The 16,908-nt window shown below is 53.0% G+C and overlaps 1 protein-coding gene across 1 annotated transcript in view; it reads right to left on the bottom strand.

The window, feature by feature from the left end:
- The window catches only part of ADGRD1 (adhesion G protein-coupled receptor D1), an 83,442-nt gene that overhangs the window by 44,217 nt on the left and 22,317 nt on the right, over positions 1–16,908 (bottom strand). Inside the window, exons 6-9 of the mRNA XM_081800964.1 lie at positions 9,536–9,715; positions 6,132–6,386; positions 2,179–2,243; positions 1,309–1,464 (exon numbers count right to left, since the gene is read on the bottom strand). Of these exons, the coding sequence (XP_081657090.1) occupies positions 1,309–1,464; positions 2,179–2,243; positions 6,132–6,386; positions 9,536–9,715 (656 nt within the window). The remainder of the gene's footprint in view (positions 1–1,308; positions 1,465–2,178; positions 2,244–6,131; positions 6,387–9,535; positions 9,716–16,908) is intronic.

Genomic DNA, 16,908 nt, shown 5'->3' with positions numbered 1-16,908 from the left:
GGGGCCTGGGGTGCGGGGCCGTCCCGGCCATGGGGAAACACAGCGGAGGGTGAAGAGACCTGCGCTGCCGCCGCAGATCCCTGCTATGCAGGAAGACCCAGTACTGGAGCCGGGGGTGAAGCCGGCCGGGTCCCCTCTGGAAGTACTCAGGGCAAGGAGGCTCCTGGGCGCCGGCGGAGAGGCCGGGCCTTGGGGGGGGTGCCGGGCCTGGGGGGGGGGGGTGTGTGCCGGGCCTGGGGGGGGTGCCGGGCCTTGGGGGGGTGCCGGGCCCAGGGACGAGGTCTAGGACTCAGCCGTCCGCGTGTGCTCCGCACCCCGAGGCCTTGCGGGACAGCGCCTCGGAACCCAGCGTGCCCTAGGGATGGACGGAGATGCCTGAGAAGCCGGCTCTCGCTTCCCCCCACGGGGGCAGGAGGGCGAATGGGGCCCTCCTTCCACTCCGGCGTGCCCGGGCATCCGGAGCAGCTTTCATGCACTCCTCGGGTCTGCCTTCAGCCAGCAAGCCAGGCAGAGTGAAGAAGCTTCCAGAACGCTCACCTAGTGCCACTGTTCTCAGTACACACAAATGCATGGGGCTGCCCCGAGCTGAGTGTCCTGCTGTCTTCCCCACATCGCGGCAAGCGGGGTGACCGAGGGCGCAGGGCGAGGAACCGCTGAGGGAAATCAAGCCCTGCAGCCACCCCCTGCACCCTGCTCGGACCCATAAGCTGCACTTTCCAGGGGAACCGGCTCGGTCTCTCCACCTCCGCCAAGAACCCCGATGCTCCACCTGTACCTGCCCGGGATCCGCATCTGCCTTGACCTGGAGAGTATTTGGAGGAGAGTGAAAAGCAGCGGCACCTTGATTCCAAGCCATAAATGGCATGTTCACGAGGTGCTTTAGGTGACCTGGGCAATTCCCAGTGCCCTACAAGTCACAGCGTTGTGGGTCACAACGTGTGCAGAGCGAGGTCTAGGGTCCCATGGCTGCACCTGCGCAAGGCCCAGTCCCACCCTTCTGTTGCCAAGGGAGGCAGCCAGGCTTAGAACTGGAGCTGCACACCCAGATGGCCAGTGGCCAGGTGGATGCGGAGATGGGAACCATGAAGAGCTGAGGCAGAGCCGAAGGAGGCCCCAGCAAGCTGGGTAGAGCTGGCTGGAGAGGCCATCCTATCTGGTTGTTCATGAGAAGTCTGTAACCCAGACTTTTATGTAAAAGTTCCTGACTTTTCTATAACTCTGTGCAGATTGAGCAAAGCATGCCTGCGGGCCAGGATCTGGTAGTTTGCCATCCCTGAGCGGCCAGGCACAGAAATCAAATAGCTTTACCTGGGTGAGGTTCAACGCCGTTTCCTCTGAGAGAGGCTTCTTGGGTAATTTGAGGGACACATTTCGCAGGTGATTCAGTACAGTTCCTGGACTCTGGAAGTTTTTTCTCGTCTCTGTCAAGTTGATTATGATGGGATAGTAAGCGTTGGAGGGCATCTAAAATAAATGACAGGCGTGAGTTCAGCTAGGGATGAAAGCCAAGAAGTCCCACGGAAATTCAGTGTGCCCTCCTACAGCCCCGAGACGATGGCAGCTGCGCCTGCTCCATACCAGGAGGCACTTTTCCGACTGCCTAACATACTGACCTTTCATCCTCTCAACAACTTCAAGAACGCGCCCATTTGAGAGATGAAACCAAGCACAGGGCGGCTTACCCAGAAATACTTGTGGAACTGGGGTTTGAACCCACACCGATGGTACAAGAGTCTGTGACCTCACTGTTCCTTAGAGTCCCCAAATAAAGTGGTGTGATTACAAATACTAATTCCAGAGGAGAATGTTTCTGTATGGATTGATCTTCCCTCAAAGATCGGGAGAAGGGGCACAAAGAGAAAACGAGCATCGGTCCCCCCGCTCTCCGCTCACTGTGCCACCTGCCCAGGAGACGGTCTCAGCGTTCATGTCCCTCGGCAGTCTGGTTTACTTCCTTTGACCCCTGAGGCCACAGACCACAAGAAGCAGAGGGCTTTCCCTTCAGTCAGCCTGAGCATCTAGAATTAGTGCCAAAGTTAGCTTCTCCAGGGATGCTTTCTTCCCAGACACTATACTGTCAATAAGAAGAGCCAGACTGTCTAATGGAATTCAGTCCTGGCACACAGGCTAAGCAGAAAGGCTTCAACAAGGAGGGCCGAGATCAATGCGTGTGCTTACCACGGTGTTGGCTGGGGGTGTCATGAAGAAGCTTGGTGGCGTTGAAGACAACAAAGCATGCTTTCCTGGAAAGAATCGGTAACACTTCATTAAGGACTGAAACATGGTCAGTCTTTCACCCGAAGGAAGCCCTGTCTTTATTCGGAACTCTTCAGCTTCAGACACATCTAAGACAGTCTGAGAATGTTTCGAGTAGGAATGCTGCTGGAAAGATAAAGGGCTAATAAATCAGCTTAATGGGCAGATTGTATGGATTTTCCCAGGTCACGTTACTTTTCTATTTATCTTTCAAATTGCTTTTGAACACCCTTCATGCAAGTCATATAAAATGATGATTTTATACAAGCATTTACCGATTTCAAATAAATAGAGAACCAAAAGAAATCGCCTTCCACTGCATCTGGACTAGTTGGAGATGGAATACAGAGGGCCATTAATCTCTGGGCTAGGACAAAGAATCCATCCGGCCAAGCCTTCCCTCCCAGACAGCTGGAGCAAGACAAAGTTGGGGGGGGGGGAACTGTCCTCTTGAGCCCCTTCAACCCTGAGGATTCTAGTTCTTCTTTCTACTCCATTTGGTTAATCATAAATAATTACAGATAAATGAGGACATCCAGCACCAAAGATAAGCCATATTTGCTCTTCGCCGCCTTTTTTCCACCAATGATTTCTAATTTAGCATTTCCTGGTAAGAACACAGACTGACTAGATACTCTACCTCATTTTTGGAAAATCCCTCAAGGTTGCTTGGGGTGACCCAAGGAAATGACCTCATCACCCCTAGTTAGCTCCAGTAGTACCCGGCCCCCTGGGTTGGGGTGGGGCTGGGTAGCTGGGGACAGACACAGAAGGGGAGACACTGCCTGGAGTGCTAGAGCCCCAAGCATTCTGTTCCCCAAGTCAAAGTGACATTTGTTCCTCAGGTGCCCAGTAGTGACAGAAGAGTCACACTGAATCCAACTAGAACTCACGTGAGTCCACAAAATAAAGTGCAGTAGAGTAAGGATCAGCCCAGCAGTCCTGCCCACCCTCGCCCCTGATGACCCAGTGGGGCTGAGAGAAGAAAGGAGACTCTTTCGTGTCCTCTGTCAGTCTCAGGTCCCAGAGGACTCTTATTTTGTGGGCATCTGGTTGGGTGGGTGTGTTGCCAGTGTTCAGAGATACATACTTGGAAAGCCAGACTCTGAATGCAGCCTTCTACTTCCTCTGGTCCCTGTTGGGGAGTGGCCATCCACTGTAGCGCTGGGGGCAAAGCTGACCAGGTGATGAGTGATCAACACTCTGCCTTTGTATGAATTAGAAAAGGCTACCGCATGTGGCCTGCTCTGGCTAATGGATTAGAAGGGGACCCCCCCTTCTGGACAGGTCACACATAAAAATGCCTGCTTTCGGCACATGCTTCGTGTGCAGACCGGGCTTTATGCAAAGAACAGGTTCTGCCTCCTACGGACCAGCCCCAGCAGGGCCTTGACCTGGGCTAAGAGCAGGCTGGACCTCAGCCCAGATGCCTGTCTGCACGCGGCTGCCTTAAACCTGGCTCTGACGGACCGACTCACATGGGGCAGTGCAGGGGACTTGCAGTCATTTCCTCTGTATGTGCTTCATGTCACATGACCTGTCTTCAGAACCAAGTCCCCAAGTAATATGGGGTCTGATGGGTCTAGTTCTGGTTCAGCAAAGATGCATGCATGTGCTCCCTGGGACACACAAGTGTTAAGGCAACACCTCTCCTGAATCCCCCCAAAATCAAACACCACCTTCACAGGGCACAGAGGGTGAGGTGACCTGAAACGCTGTGCTGTGTGTGGGGCTGCTGCTCCCCGTCCCTGAGCCCTGGGATGTCCTGGGGACAGGGTTTGTTGGGACAGCTGCAAGAGCCAGAAACAGTGACACCTCTTTCCGGTGTTAATAAAATGGTACAGTAGCAGGAAGGCAGGATTTGTTTGAGGCTTTCAGTAACACAAATACAGATGTCGTCTTGGTCTCGGAGTGACAAATCTCTGAATCTTAGGCTATAAAATGCAGGAGATTGGTATATTTTTTTTATTGTACAGGACCTATATTTTGTCCTTATGTCACTTGTATGAAAGGAATGAATTCCACTTTCTCAGTGAAAAATGGAAGCCTCAAAGGCTGCCACGGACAGAGACCTCCTGCACGCACAGCGGCCTTGCCTGCTCCCAAGACCGGCAGCCCCAGTCGGCGCTGGGGAGTCCCCTCTCCTCCGAGTCTAGATGCGGCTGACCCCACTGCCGTGTCAGAGCTGGACTAGGACCCAGGCTGAAGGCCGTCAGCACACTCTGCACCCCCAGCCGGAGGACTTGGCTCCTGGGAAACACGTGGATCGGTCTGGCCAAATGCAGCAGATGACAGAAAAGAGAAGCCCCTTGTCTTCTGCTGAGGATGGGGAGGGGACCCTGGAAGGAATGGCAGCCACGTTGGCACCACAAGAAGGAGGCCGAGTCAAACACAGAAATTCCTGTGACACATGTGAGCACCTAGAGCAAACTGGTCTTGAAGCAGATTTTCTATTGTTTCCGTTGTGTGAGATTGTTTATTTCCTTCTTGGCGTAAGTCACTTTAGTTGTGTTTTCTGTCGCGTAATCACAGGGTCCTAACAGCTGAGGGGTTCACTGTCAGTACCGGGGGGGGGCCGGCTTTCACTGGTGTGGCATCAGTGCGGGTGGCCAGCCAACGGATGCTTGAGCGACTGTCGTTTTTGGCAGATGATTTTATCTTAAAGAATCAGTGTGGGGGCGCCTGGGTGGCTCAGTTGTTAAGCGTCTGCCTTCGGCTCAGGTCATGATCCCAGGGTCCTGGGATCGAGCCCCACGTCGGGCTCCCTGCTCGGCGGGAAGCCTGCTTCTCCCTCTCCCACTCCCCCTGCTTACGTTCCTGCTCTCGCTGTGTCTCTCTCTGTCAAATAAATAAATAAAATCTTTAAAAAAAAAAAAAAAAAGAATCAGTGTGTTCACTTGGCAGAATGAAAACGGACCGAAGGGAAAGTAAGCATTAATCTTAAAAACAGTGAAAATGTTGCAAAAAGCTGCCACATGCAGGCACTGTGCTGAGGCCTCACGCCTGTCACGCTGTGTCTGCGTAGCCCCCTCCCCGCGGGGCCTGGGTGGTACTGTTTCCATCCATTTACAAAGGAGAATGCTGTGGTTGGGAAAGAGTAAGGCACAAGAAGTCACATAGTGCAGGAGTCCATGTGCATGGAAGACCCAGAAGAAACTCTGTAGAGACAGAAGTGGGTCAGTGGTGGCCATGGGCTGGGAGGGGGACACAGGGAGCCATGGCTGGTGGTGCTGGATTTCCTTTCAGGGTGAGGAGACTGTTTTAAAAACAGAGCGGTGGGCTGCACAATGTGGTGTACATAGGAAGTACCACTGGACCGTACACCTTAAAACGGTTGAATTTATGTTACATGAATTTTACCTCAACAAGAGTGACTTCCCAAGGCCCACGGCTCATCGTGGCTGAGTGAAGATTTGAGCCCAGGCTGCCTGTCCCTCAGGCCCTGTCTCTGAACAACCACTCTGTACTGAGCAAGAAGGGGCATCCTTGGGGCTCCCTGAGGCCCCATCAGAGTCTGGCATGCAGGAGGCCCCCGGTGAACATTTGTTGATCAAATGCATTAATGGACCTGGAATATCTGCTCCCAAAGTTGTCTGCAATCATCATGTACACCTCGAAACCCCCTGATGACCAGCAGGATATTCATCCCAGTGTCTCTCCTCTAAGTTGCCAGTTCCTCCATCTTAGGGAACAGGTGTTCTAGAGAAATGGCCGTATTCATGAGGTTCATTAGGATGCCTCACAGCTGCAGCACAGATAGCCACCTCAGGAGAGTGCGGAGTGAGAAGTGCTAGTAAGGGAGGCAGATAGAAGGAGACTTGCCCTTCCAGAGACGGGCAGAGCTGGCCCGAGCCCTCCCCCACATGCCCACTGACCAATGGCAGCTGTGAAGTACATCGAGATCTCGTCCGGGGTCAGGGCCCGTTCCCAGATGATGAACTCATCAAAAGCTCCATCCTCATAACGCTTGGTCTGGTCCTGCTCAGACCCTATCACGAGGTTGACGCTGGGCTCCCCGTAGGCGTGAGACACTTTGCCACTTGGGTCAGAGGTGCTCAAGGTCCCATTGACGTAGACTTTCAAGCCTTCCTTGGATTTCCATGTAAACAGGACATGAGTCCAGTAGGGACCTAGAAAGAGCAAAGATCACTATTCTGCTGATGTGGGAAGAGCTCCCCATGCATGTGTCTCCCAGTTGTTAAGCACATCCCTCTTGAGATGATTAGTCACTGTTAACCTTGGTGAGTCCTCATATGGATCATAATGTAGCTCTCACTTTCCTCAGTCCTTTGAAGCACAGGGAAGAAATTACCTCATCCCCAAAATTCCAGAAGCAGTCCAAAGAGACCCTTTGTTATTTTAAATTAAATGAAATAATAGCTAATGGCCATAACTTGTTCAAAAAAATTTTTTTTTAGTCCTGCCTGGGCCATCACAGTGCAGGTCAATAAAACCTATCTAATAAAACTTATCTGAGGGCCTGATTCAGCCCACAGCAGTTAGTATCCATCTCTGCTCTGACATAGTATGTGTGATATTAACCAACATGGTGGTAAAATGGTAGGGCCACCCTCCTGGCTCATTCTCTCTGGCATGAGAACCAGAGTCACCAATAAGCAGAATGTTCGTCAGACTGACGGCAGCTTGCCCCACAAAGGGCCTCACTTTGTTTTGCAAGTGTTGTGTTAAGACATCTCATGGGCTTGCTTCTGGAAGGAACAAGGCAGCCCTTTAAAGGACATGGATCACCTTGAGCCAGACACCATCTTAAATCACCCAGCAATTAGCTATTGGGACATCACCAAAATAAAAGCTTCTGCACAACAAAGGAAACATTCAACAAAACCAAAAGGCAGTCTATGGAATGGGAGAAGATATTCACAAATGACATATCAGATAAAGGGTTAGTATCCAAAGTATGTAAAGAACTGATACAACTCAACACCCAAAACAAATAACACAATTTAAAAAATGGGCAGAAGATATGAACAGACATTTCTCCAAAGAAGACATCCAGTTGGCCAACAGACATTTGAGAAGATGCTCAACACCACCCATCATCAGTGAAATGCAAATCAAAACCACAATGAGATACCACCTCACACTGGTCAGAATGGTTAAAATTAATAAGGAAACAACAGATGTTGGCGAGGTTGTGTAGAAAAGAGAACTCTCTTACACTGTTGGTGGGAATGTAAGCTGGTGCAGCCACTCTGGAGAACAGTATGGAGGTTCCACAAAAAGTTAAAAATAGAACTACCCTACAATCTAGCAATTGCACTACTAGGTATTTACCCAAAGAACACAAAGATACGAATTCAAAGGGATACATGCACCCTGATGTCTATAGCAGCATTATCTACAATAGCCCAATCACGGAAATGGCGTCCAGCGACAGATGAGTGGATAGAGAAGATGTGATACACACACACACACACACACACACACACACACACACACAATGGAATATTACTCAGCCATAAAAAATGAAATCTTGCCCCTTGCAATGACATGGATGGAGCTAGAGAATATAATGCTAAGTGAAATAAGTCAGAGAAAGACAACTACCATATGATCTCACTCATGTGGAATTTATGAAACAAAACAAAAAGAGACAAACCAAGAAACAGATTCTTAACTATAGAGAACAAATTAGAGGTTACCAGAGGGGAAGGGGTTGGGGGCTGGGTGAAATAGGTGATAGGGATTAAAGACTACACTTACCATGATGAAAAATAATTTTTTAAAAAGATAAAGTTCTATAAATCAACCAATCACCCAGCAATTACTCAGGACCTTTCTTGCTCAGGATTGTGCAGCTTTCTAATTTTGAGTCTTTGGAGAGCACTTGGGTCCTAAATGGGTCCAAAGTATTACTGTCTTTGAGCTTAAAGCAAGAATAACAGATTTCTTCAATGAACAAAGAATGTATTGCTAGGCAGAAATGTTTACAATTCTCCCCATTTCCCTGGGTGGAAAAAGAGAGTTCAGTAGACTTTACCTTAAAATATGAGGTAAAGAAGAATAGAATAATAGAAAATAGAAGAAACCTATTGGGCGCTCCATACGTGTCAGCCCCGAGGAGCACAGAGATAAGACTCTTACAGAAGAACCTGACCTTGGGTAGAACATGATAAGCACCATGAACAAGGTACAGGCAGTTCTGTATGGGGGGAGGGGAGGCAGAGATTCTTCCTGGGCTGGGATCGGAGAAAGCAAACAGGCAAGATTCTCCCAGACCTCTTGCAGAGGCGAGGTGGATATTCAGGCTTGGGGTGAGTGAGTAAGGCTCCCGGCTCACACAGGTAGCCTGGTACAGAGAAGGGCTTGACCCAGCCTGTTGGGCTCTAGAGTCGTCCGTGTCTTTTAACAACTGAGACACACAGCCTCTTCTTTAAATGGGTCAGAAAGAATTGTCCTTAAATATCTCAAAGATATCATTTCCTATCGGAGGCCTTCATTCTGCCCCCCTCCCCCTCTGTGCTTCCCTCCTAGTCCCCGGCCTGGACTGGGCTCCCCCTCAGCATCACCCCAACTCTTCTCTCCCTTGTCCAGTTTCCAGTTCGGACCCTCTGCTCCCCCAGCTTCCTGCCCCAGGCCTCTGACTCGTGCCCAGTGCATGACCCGATCTCATGCCACAGAGAAAGCAGGAATCTCCAGAGCCATGCAGGCCCCACAACACCCACCTGCAAACTCTCCAACGTCTACTCAGTCCAATGTTGCCCCCAATTGTCCCAGAGCACCCCTCCCCACGGCTCCAAGTCCTCTCCTCCAGACCACCCTTCCTCCCCTCGTCTTCAGCCTCTGTTCCAGAAAATTTTCACATCCTATTCTAAATACTGCTAAGTCTATACCACTGGGTGGGGGGGTGGGGGGGCGGGGCATGGGAAGGACGGGGAGCAGGAGAAGCAGAAAGAGGCAGCAAGGAGGAGAGGAGGGAGGAGAGAGGAGGGGGACAATGGGGGGGAGTAGAGGAGAGGTGGAGGGGAGGGGAGGGGAGGGGAGGGGAAGGAGGGGAGGAGAGGGAATGGGAGGGAAGGGAGGGAGAAGTAGAAACAGTGAGCACCATGCTAAGCACCTGGCGTGCACTACTGAATTTCATGCTCCAGACCGTGCACAGGGCACGTCCCATCGGCACCTTCCCTCTAGGACACGGAAGCTGAGGCCACGTGTCAGGCTACCCGAGGCAGGCTCACAGCGGGGGTGGAGGGAGTACAGGCCCTCTCCGGCAGGTCTCCCCAGGGAAGCCCGGAGCGCAGAGGCCTGGCCGGGCCCTTACCTGGCGGACTGAAGGTGGCCTCCCAGGTCATGGCGTTCTCCCGCGTGTACAGCTCCACCGAGCCCTTGCCGCCGCTGGAGCAGACTCTGAAGCCGTCGGAAATGACCTGCCCCCCGTAAGCAAAAGGGGTCGGTCTGGACTGCTCGCCTCGTGTCTTCCAGAAGAAGGAAAACGTGACCCCTGAGGGAAGGAAGGCGACAGGGTGAGTGAGGACTGACGGACAGCAGAAGGGACCCCCTCAGAAGCAGGTGGTTCTCTCCACTCCGTACTTTTCATGTGAAAAGCCATTTTTTTCTCATTCTAGAGACAACTCACGTTCAATTCAGAAAACACAGGCAATAACAATAAGCCGTATTTATCAAAAGCTCAGAGTACTGGACCGTTTCCCAAGAGTTCTGAGCGAATTATCTCCTTCAACATCATGAAAACCAGGTTATCGTCCCCATTATGCAAATGAAGACCCTGAGGCCAGTTTGCCTGAGGTCACCAGACCAGCATCAAGCTTCATCCAAGCTCAAACCTTGCAGCCCCAGAGCCCGCAAGTATCAGTAACCTACACCATCCTATTCTTACTCCTCCTTTTCGTCCAGAAGCGTCTTTATGGTAACTCCTCCTAAAACCTTCCCTGCAAGCATATTTTACGAAGAAGGGAACCAGCTCCTGCATACTGGCTTATAAACCACATCTTAAAAACACTTCCTGCATCTCGAACTTCCGACAGCCATAAATACTCATGGTGTCTCTGCATGGCATTATATTCTAAATCGGGACGGCACGGTTTCCTTCTACTTCTTACTCCCCAGACAAAACTGGAAGCTAAATCTTCTGGCAAAAGTCATATTCTATCCTTTAGGCTAAGTTCCTAGTGGGGAATTCCCAGTCAAAGGGGAAGCCCGCTTTTAAGGGTCTTGACATTTAGGATAATAATTTCCAACAGAGGCACAGAGGGCGGCCCACGGGGCCCTGCAGCTAGACTTCCTTTCAAGACACCCCGTACTGCACCGTGTGGACTGAAGGGCCTTTGCTCAGACGCTGCTGAGCCAGCTAGCTCCGTGCTCGCTGCATCTCAGCTGAGAGCAGGCCCAGCTCTTGGCAGGGAAGACCCCATCCCACAGTCCCCTTGCGGGCCTGGGCGCCGGGCTCCTCGGGGAGGGGACATGGGGGCCGGAGCTGGCCGGAGGCTCGGCTGCATGTTAGGCTGCCCGCCACTGCCTTCCAGAGCGCAGACCACCTCTACCTGCGGGGCTGACTCCAGTGAGATTTACCCTTTCCCTGCACATGAGTAAACTCTGTGCGTGCGTGTGTGTGCATCCGCGTGAGAGAGACAGAGTGCACACACACGGTAAGTGCTGAGCTAGCGACCCGCGTGGACTTCGTGTGGGAAACCGTCCCGGCTGCCCCACCCCTCCCAGTCTGGCCCGGCGGGGAGAGGACAGTGCCCAGAGTTGATCAGAAGAGGCCCGTGACTCGGGGTGCGAGGACAGGGGTGGAGGGCCATTTGCCCCGGGCCTTATTTATACACATGGCACCAAACTTAGACTTTGGGCCTTATCTTCAAATGAGATTATGGACCCAGCCTGAGTCACTGAATCAGCAGACATTTGCCATCACATATAAACTTGCGTCCTGTCACCAACCACCTTGACGGTAACGCCTTATGGACTGACACGTTTGTTACAAATTGTTCGAATGTCTTGTGATGATCAGACTGCATTATGCTTTTGTGGGCTCCAAGCCCTAATTTGGCTCACGAGAAGCATGTAGAAAAGCATAATTTTATAATCCTGGTCTGGAATTTCTCCATTTTTTTTAATCTAAGAGGAACCTCAAAATAATGGCAGAGGCCTGGAACTTTCTGAACCTCTGAGAAGCTAGAGTAGAACTCCACCTCATAGGGGTGTGTGCTTAGGGCTCCCGAGGAAAGCAGAGAGCCCCCCAAGTGCCCCGAAGGACGGGACTGGGGATGGAAGGCTGCTCAGAGGCCTCGGTGGTCCCAGGACCCTCCCGGAGCCCGCTCTGTGCTCGGGGCCCAGCTGCTCCCACCCGCCTGGCGGCCTGGGACCAGAGTCCAGCACAAACTGTGGCCCTCCCACCGAGCCTCCCGCGGAGCCTCCCTGCTCTCAGAAACGACCCTTTTCACCAGGAAGCAAACACATGCATTGTGAAATTTTTGTTGTGAAATGAATTCCCAGAGGATTCATGGAAGTTAATTTTTTCCAAACACTTTGCTGCATTTAGAAATTCCTTTTATTCAATCCCTCTTGGCCAAACGTCTTTCTGTCACAAATAAGGCAGTGGTTTGGCGTTAGGTGAGGTGGGCGCGAGGCAGACGACGCTGCCTGTAGGGCGAGCGTTTCGTTTTCATCCGTGTAACTGCACAATAAACGCTCCTATCTACAGGACAGCTTTATCTCTAAACACCCGTTCACTTCTTCCCAGTGTCTTAGGAGCTCATAGGGAGCCTCTCGTGCCGGCGTCCCCGAGGAGCACGGCTGCAGGCCCCCGGGTCATCAGCACAGGGAAGAAACAAGCGGGAGGGAAAAGAAGGAACTCTGATGATTGACAAGTTGATTCCCCACTTCTTTCTTCATATGAGCATTAAATCTGAGTCTACCCAAAAAGATAAAATGAGGAGAGGTCTTCCTCAACAAGACCCAGAAAAAGAAAAGGAAAACATCATCCAGATGCCACAAGAAGAGACAGATGCAATAAAGCGCAGAAATACAAAATTCTGCAAGGTGAATAGTTTACCGTAACAACGTCAGAGGGCAACTGGCCATCCAGGAAGAAAAAACGACGCGTGATACATTTAACAGTCAAGAAATTCATGTCCTTACTATGTAAAAACACTTGATAAAGAAAAGCACCATCACGAGCATTTAATGGGAACTTCCCAGGAGCAAGAAAGACTGTTCTAAGATCCTTCACACCCCTGTGAAGCGGGTGTGATCGGTGTCCCCATTTTACAGGTGGGGATACTGAGGCACAGAGAGGCCAGGCAGCGGGCAGCAGGCAGGATTGGAACTGGGCAGGGTGGCTGCGGAATCTGCACTGTAATCATGGCGCTGTCCCACTCTCCCCAGAGACCACGTGTGCTCCGGAGAGCACGCGCTCGCTGCATGAAACTACAGGGATCCTCGGAATTGCAGCAAGAAAAGGATGCACAGCAAAGCCCCGGGCCAAGCGAGGAGGTCCTGGTGAACATGCTGTCCTCTCTGTGTCTCTGTGGAGGGTGGGAGGGCAACTGGCAGGGGTGGGCGGGGGTCTTCCCAGGTAGAGGAGCAGCCCTTCCCGGCAGGGGGGCTCAGCGCCGTGTCCTGCATGCCCATGGTTCAAAGTGGACCCAAGCAGCTGTAAGTGGAGAGATCACAGCCACCTGTAGGCCTCATGGCCGGCGTGGCATCCAGGCGCCCTCCCCCAGGAACAGCACCTGTGTGTCCCCTGGGAGAGCCGAGCCCCCCTGCCCACCCCCGTTTCCTCCAGCCTGGGGGGGTGCCGACCACGCAGCCCGGGCCAGCTCCATCAGAGCCACCGCCGCGGGGCCCAGAGTGAGGACCGACCTCGCTCTCACACCTGGGGTGCCCTCCCCAGAAGAGTCTGAGCACGGAGAGATGTGTGTTTCTGCCGGGGGTGTTTGAGCACCTGCACCAGCCTGATGCAGACAGTGTTTCAAAGGGGCCACGATGCCTCCCATCCCATGTGCTTCTGCGCCACGTGACCCCGCCACTCTCCACCAACCCTCAGAGCCAAGTTCCCCGCCTGCCCTGGGCCTGACTTGACCCAGGGCGGACGGCAGAAGTGACCCTGGCCCAGCCCCAGCTGCCACCTGTCTCGCAGCTTCCGCTCTGCCTCTTGGAGCTCTGAGCCGACACAGAAGTCTGGGCCACACAGGCGAGCCCAGGGGGGCCAGAGCGAGAGGGAGGGAGCCTTCGGCGACCCCGGGCCTGGCTGCTCTCTGACCACAGCTGCTCAAGGCCCCAAGCCCAGCCAGCCCACGGAACTGGGAAAAGAGACACCAGCTGGTGTTTTGCATTGCACAGCGTAGCTAACCAAACCCAGTCTTGCCTGGAGCCATTCATTCCACGAGCCAGTAAACCCCCGTTTTGCTTAAGCCTAATTGAGTTGAGTTTCTATTGCTTACGGTGACTCTCGGCTGACACTGACCTGGCGGACCCCACAAGGACGCGCACGTGGCTCCTCCTTCCTTCCTTCCTGACTAGCACGTTGGGTCGAGGGTTCGGGGAGGATACCAGAGCGGCCGCTGCAGGGGAGGGGGCACAAGCAGACCCTCCATTCTCTCCCACTTACAAAGGTACTTGGGTCCAGCCGGAGGTAGCCGCCGCCCCAGTGAGACCACGACACGAGGGAGAGCCGTCTGTCCATACACTGGAGGCCCTAGCAGCCTGCTGAGAGCAAGTCTGCACGACAGTTACCCTGAGCCAGAAGGGCAGGCTCAAGAATGTTCTGGAGTGGGAAACTGAGGGCATCCAAGTCCAGTAACACCAGCATCACCTCAGCGCCAAGCTCAGGTCTCGGAGAAGACCCGTCCCGGGGCTGCCACAGAACACATAGACTGGGGGCATCAACAGTTTCTCGCCGTTCTGGAAGCTGGAGTCCCTGGGGAGGCCCCTCTTCCTGGCTGTGCCCTCACCTGGCCCCTGGCGTGCGCGCAGAAGGCATTAGTCCCACCCGGGGCCCGCCCCCAGCGCCTCCCCCAGCCCTGCCACCTGCAAAGGCCCACCTCCAGCGCCATCCCGTTAGGGAGAAGCTTCACCCCATGAAAGCAGAGGGACACAAACATTCAGTCCCTAGCAGTACCCTCACTGCTTCCTTCCTTCATTCATCCCGCAGATGTTTATGGGTGGCTGAGCAAGGGGCTGCAGACAGGTGCACAGACCCACAGGGTCCCTGGGCAGCTGGTACTCACCACCGTGCAGGGCCAGGGACAGACAGACATGGAACGCAGTCACACAGGGGTCTCTGCAGTGACCCCTGGATTCAGTGTCAAGAAGGGACATGGGGGCCATCTGACCTGAAGACCTGGAGCGGCTTCCCAGAGCGGAAGCGAGATCTGAAGGAAGGGGCGTTCTCCGACAAGGGAGGGACCGTGGAGCGTTGAAGGAACCCCAGTAACCTGCGTCTGTGGCAGCACGTGCAGGGGAGGGGAAAGAGCAGAGAATGAGGAGCGGAGCGCGGGGCCTCCGACTGTGAGGAGGCTCGGAGGGAAGGCCGAGGCTGTGCCCCGGCCCGGATCCCCAGCACCGCTGCAACAAACCACCACCCAACTGACCGGCTCCTAACAACACACACTGACTTTCGTCCAGTTCTGGAGGCGAGAGTCTCACAGGGCCACACTCAAGGTGTTGGCAGGGCCGCCTTCCTTCCCTCGAGAAGCCCCAGGGGAGAACGTGTTCCTTCCCTTTTCCGCTTCTGGAGGCGCCTGCATCCCTTGGCTCAAGTCCCTCGCTCCCCATTCAAGCCACCTGCGCATGTCTCTCTTGGACTCTGCCCTTCTGCGCCCTTGGAGGACGCCCGTGATCACCCTGGGCCCACACACGATCCGGGACCTGCAAGGCCCCTCGTTAATCACACCAGCAAAATGGGCGAAGGGAACGCGGGAACTGTGTGACTTTTTACAGCTCCATGTTTATCTATGGTCACCTCTAAACAGAAAGGTTTTTAGAAAGAGGAAGAGCCTTTGCGGGATCCGAAAGGTCTTTAGTCTGAGCTGGCTGGTTCCGTTTGACAGTGCATCCCAGGCCGGCAAGCTGCGCGTTCTCCTGGTTTTGGGGGAAGAGAGGCCTCCCAGAACTGGGGCCCTGGTTCCTTCATTTGTCACTGAATGGAGGCTGTCCTGGGGCCTCCCAACTAGCGGGTTCTCAGTGGGTTTTCCCGCAGCGCGGCCACTGGGCAGGAGAGGATCCAGGCGTGCAAGGCTCCGACGGGGTAACACCTGCCAAGGGCTTCCATGGAGTACAGGCTGGGAGCAGAGTGAGGCTGGCGAGTGTGGGCTTTCTGGATCCCCAAGGAATGCTCCAGACACCAGGGGACGGTTGACCAGCAAGCTTGCCACCTCCGGTCCCAAATCCTGATCTCCTAAGACACTAAAATGTAATCTCTGTCCCCATGTTTCAGCTTAGTGCTGCTGAAAATGACATTTTCTACCTCCGTATTTTTAAGAGTAATTGCACACCCTAGGGTCCTGGACACCTGCTCCAAGAGGATTTTAGCACGGAGACACGCCCTGACACGACGCGAATCACAGCACGAGAGGCCGCCTCCTCCTCAGTTGTCTGCTCTTCTGACAGCAGCAAGGAGAAAATCCATCCGCGTGTAAGTCACGCTCACTAATCCCCACTCAGCAAAGAAATGCCTTGTCTCAAATGTGGAGCCCTCGGTGGGCACTGATCCCCAAGTACAAGTCAGTAACGCACGTGTCGCCCACTTACGGGAATTATTACTAGTTTTCAATTCGTGGGAGGGACATAGTTTCTTTTTCAATTACATCCAAGTGGGTGAAATTTAAAGAAAAACGCTAAGTACGATAATAGTTCAGGCGGTACACACATATCGGTAAAAATTATAAAAGTAGTTCTAAAGTGAGTAAAACTTAAGAATCACTGATCTTAAAAAACATTCCACCACGACTGGAAATGTAGATAATTGCATCATTCAACCCAGACTGGTCAAAGGAAGGGATTCTGTCCTGGACTGTTCTCTGGTGTAGACACCTTCCCAACTTGCCGCAGCGCTGGCTCGATCGTCTGCATCGGGTAAGCTGAGTTCAAGGCACTGGCGTGCCCCCTTTCTGCCCACATCAGGACTGTGGCAACAGAGTCATGTCTGTCTGGGCACGCTTCCTTGGTACGATTTTCAAGCGATCTACTGTTGTCCATTCTCAAGACTGTGGAGACCCACTTGCCAAAAAACACAGAGAATGGCTCATAAGACTTACTTATTCATCCTCAGAAACATGGAACAACTCAGGAGGAAAGAGTATGGCTACGTATGGTTGTCCATGAACACAAGAGGTCTTCCTCCTAAGGTGGGAAGTGAACAGGTATCGACACCATGGCCCAGAGTAGCGTCTCCCTCACAACATCTGACTTGGACTCGGCACCAAGAGGCCGGGAGGATAGTGAAGCTTCAATACTATATCCTATTTTTTTTTCCAGGTCCGTAGTTAGAAGACGAGAAATAACAGCTAAAGAAAGTGAGAGAGGGCGCCTGGGTGGCTCAGTTGGTGACATTACTGCCACTGCTAAAAACTGGCCAGTGTGAAATTATAATCCAGTTATGTCATCCTAGGAACAAGTGTCATATCAGTAGACTAAGATGTTCAACCAGGGGACGCCTGGGTGGCTCAGTTGGTT

Source organism: Leptonychotes weddellii, chromosome 13, assembly GCF_054177405.1.
Source record: "Leptonychotes weddellii isolate Sample4059 chromosome 13, ASM5417740v2, whole genome shotgun sequence".
Lineage (NCBI taxonomy): Eukaryota > Metazoa > Chordata > Mammalia > Carnivora > Phocidae > Leptonychotes > Leptonychotes weddellii.
This window is presented reverse-complemented; position numbering and strand designations above follow the sequence as displayed.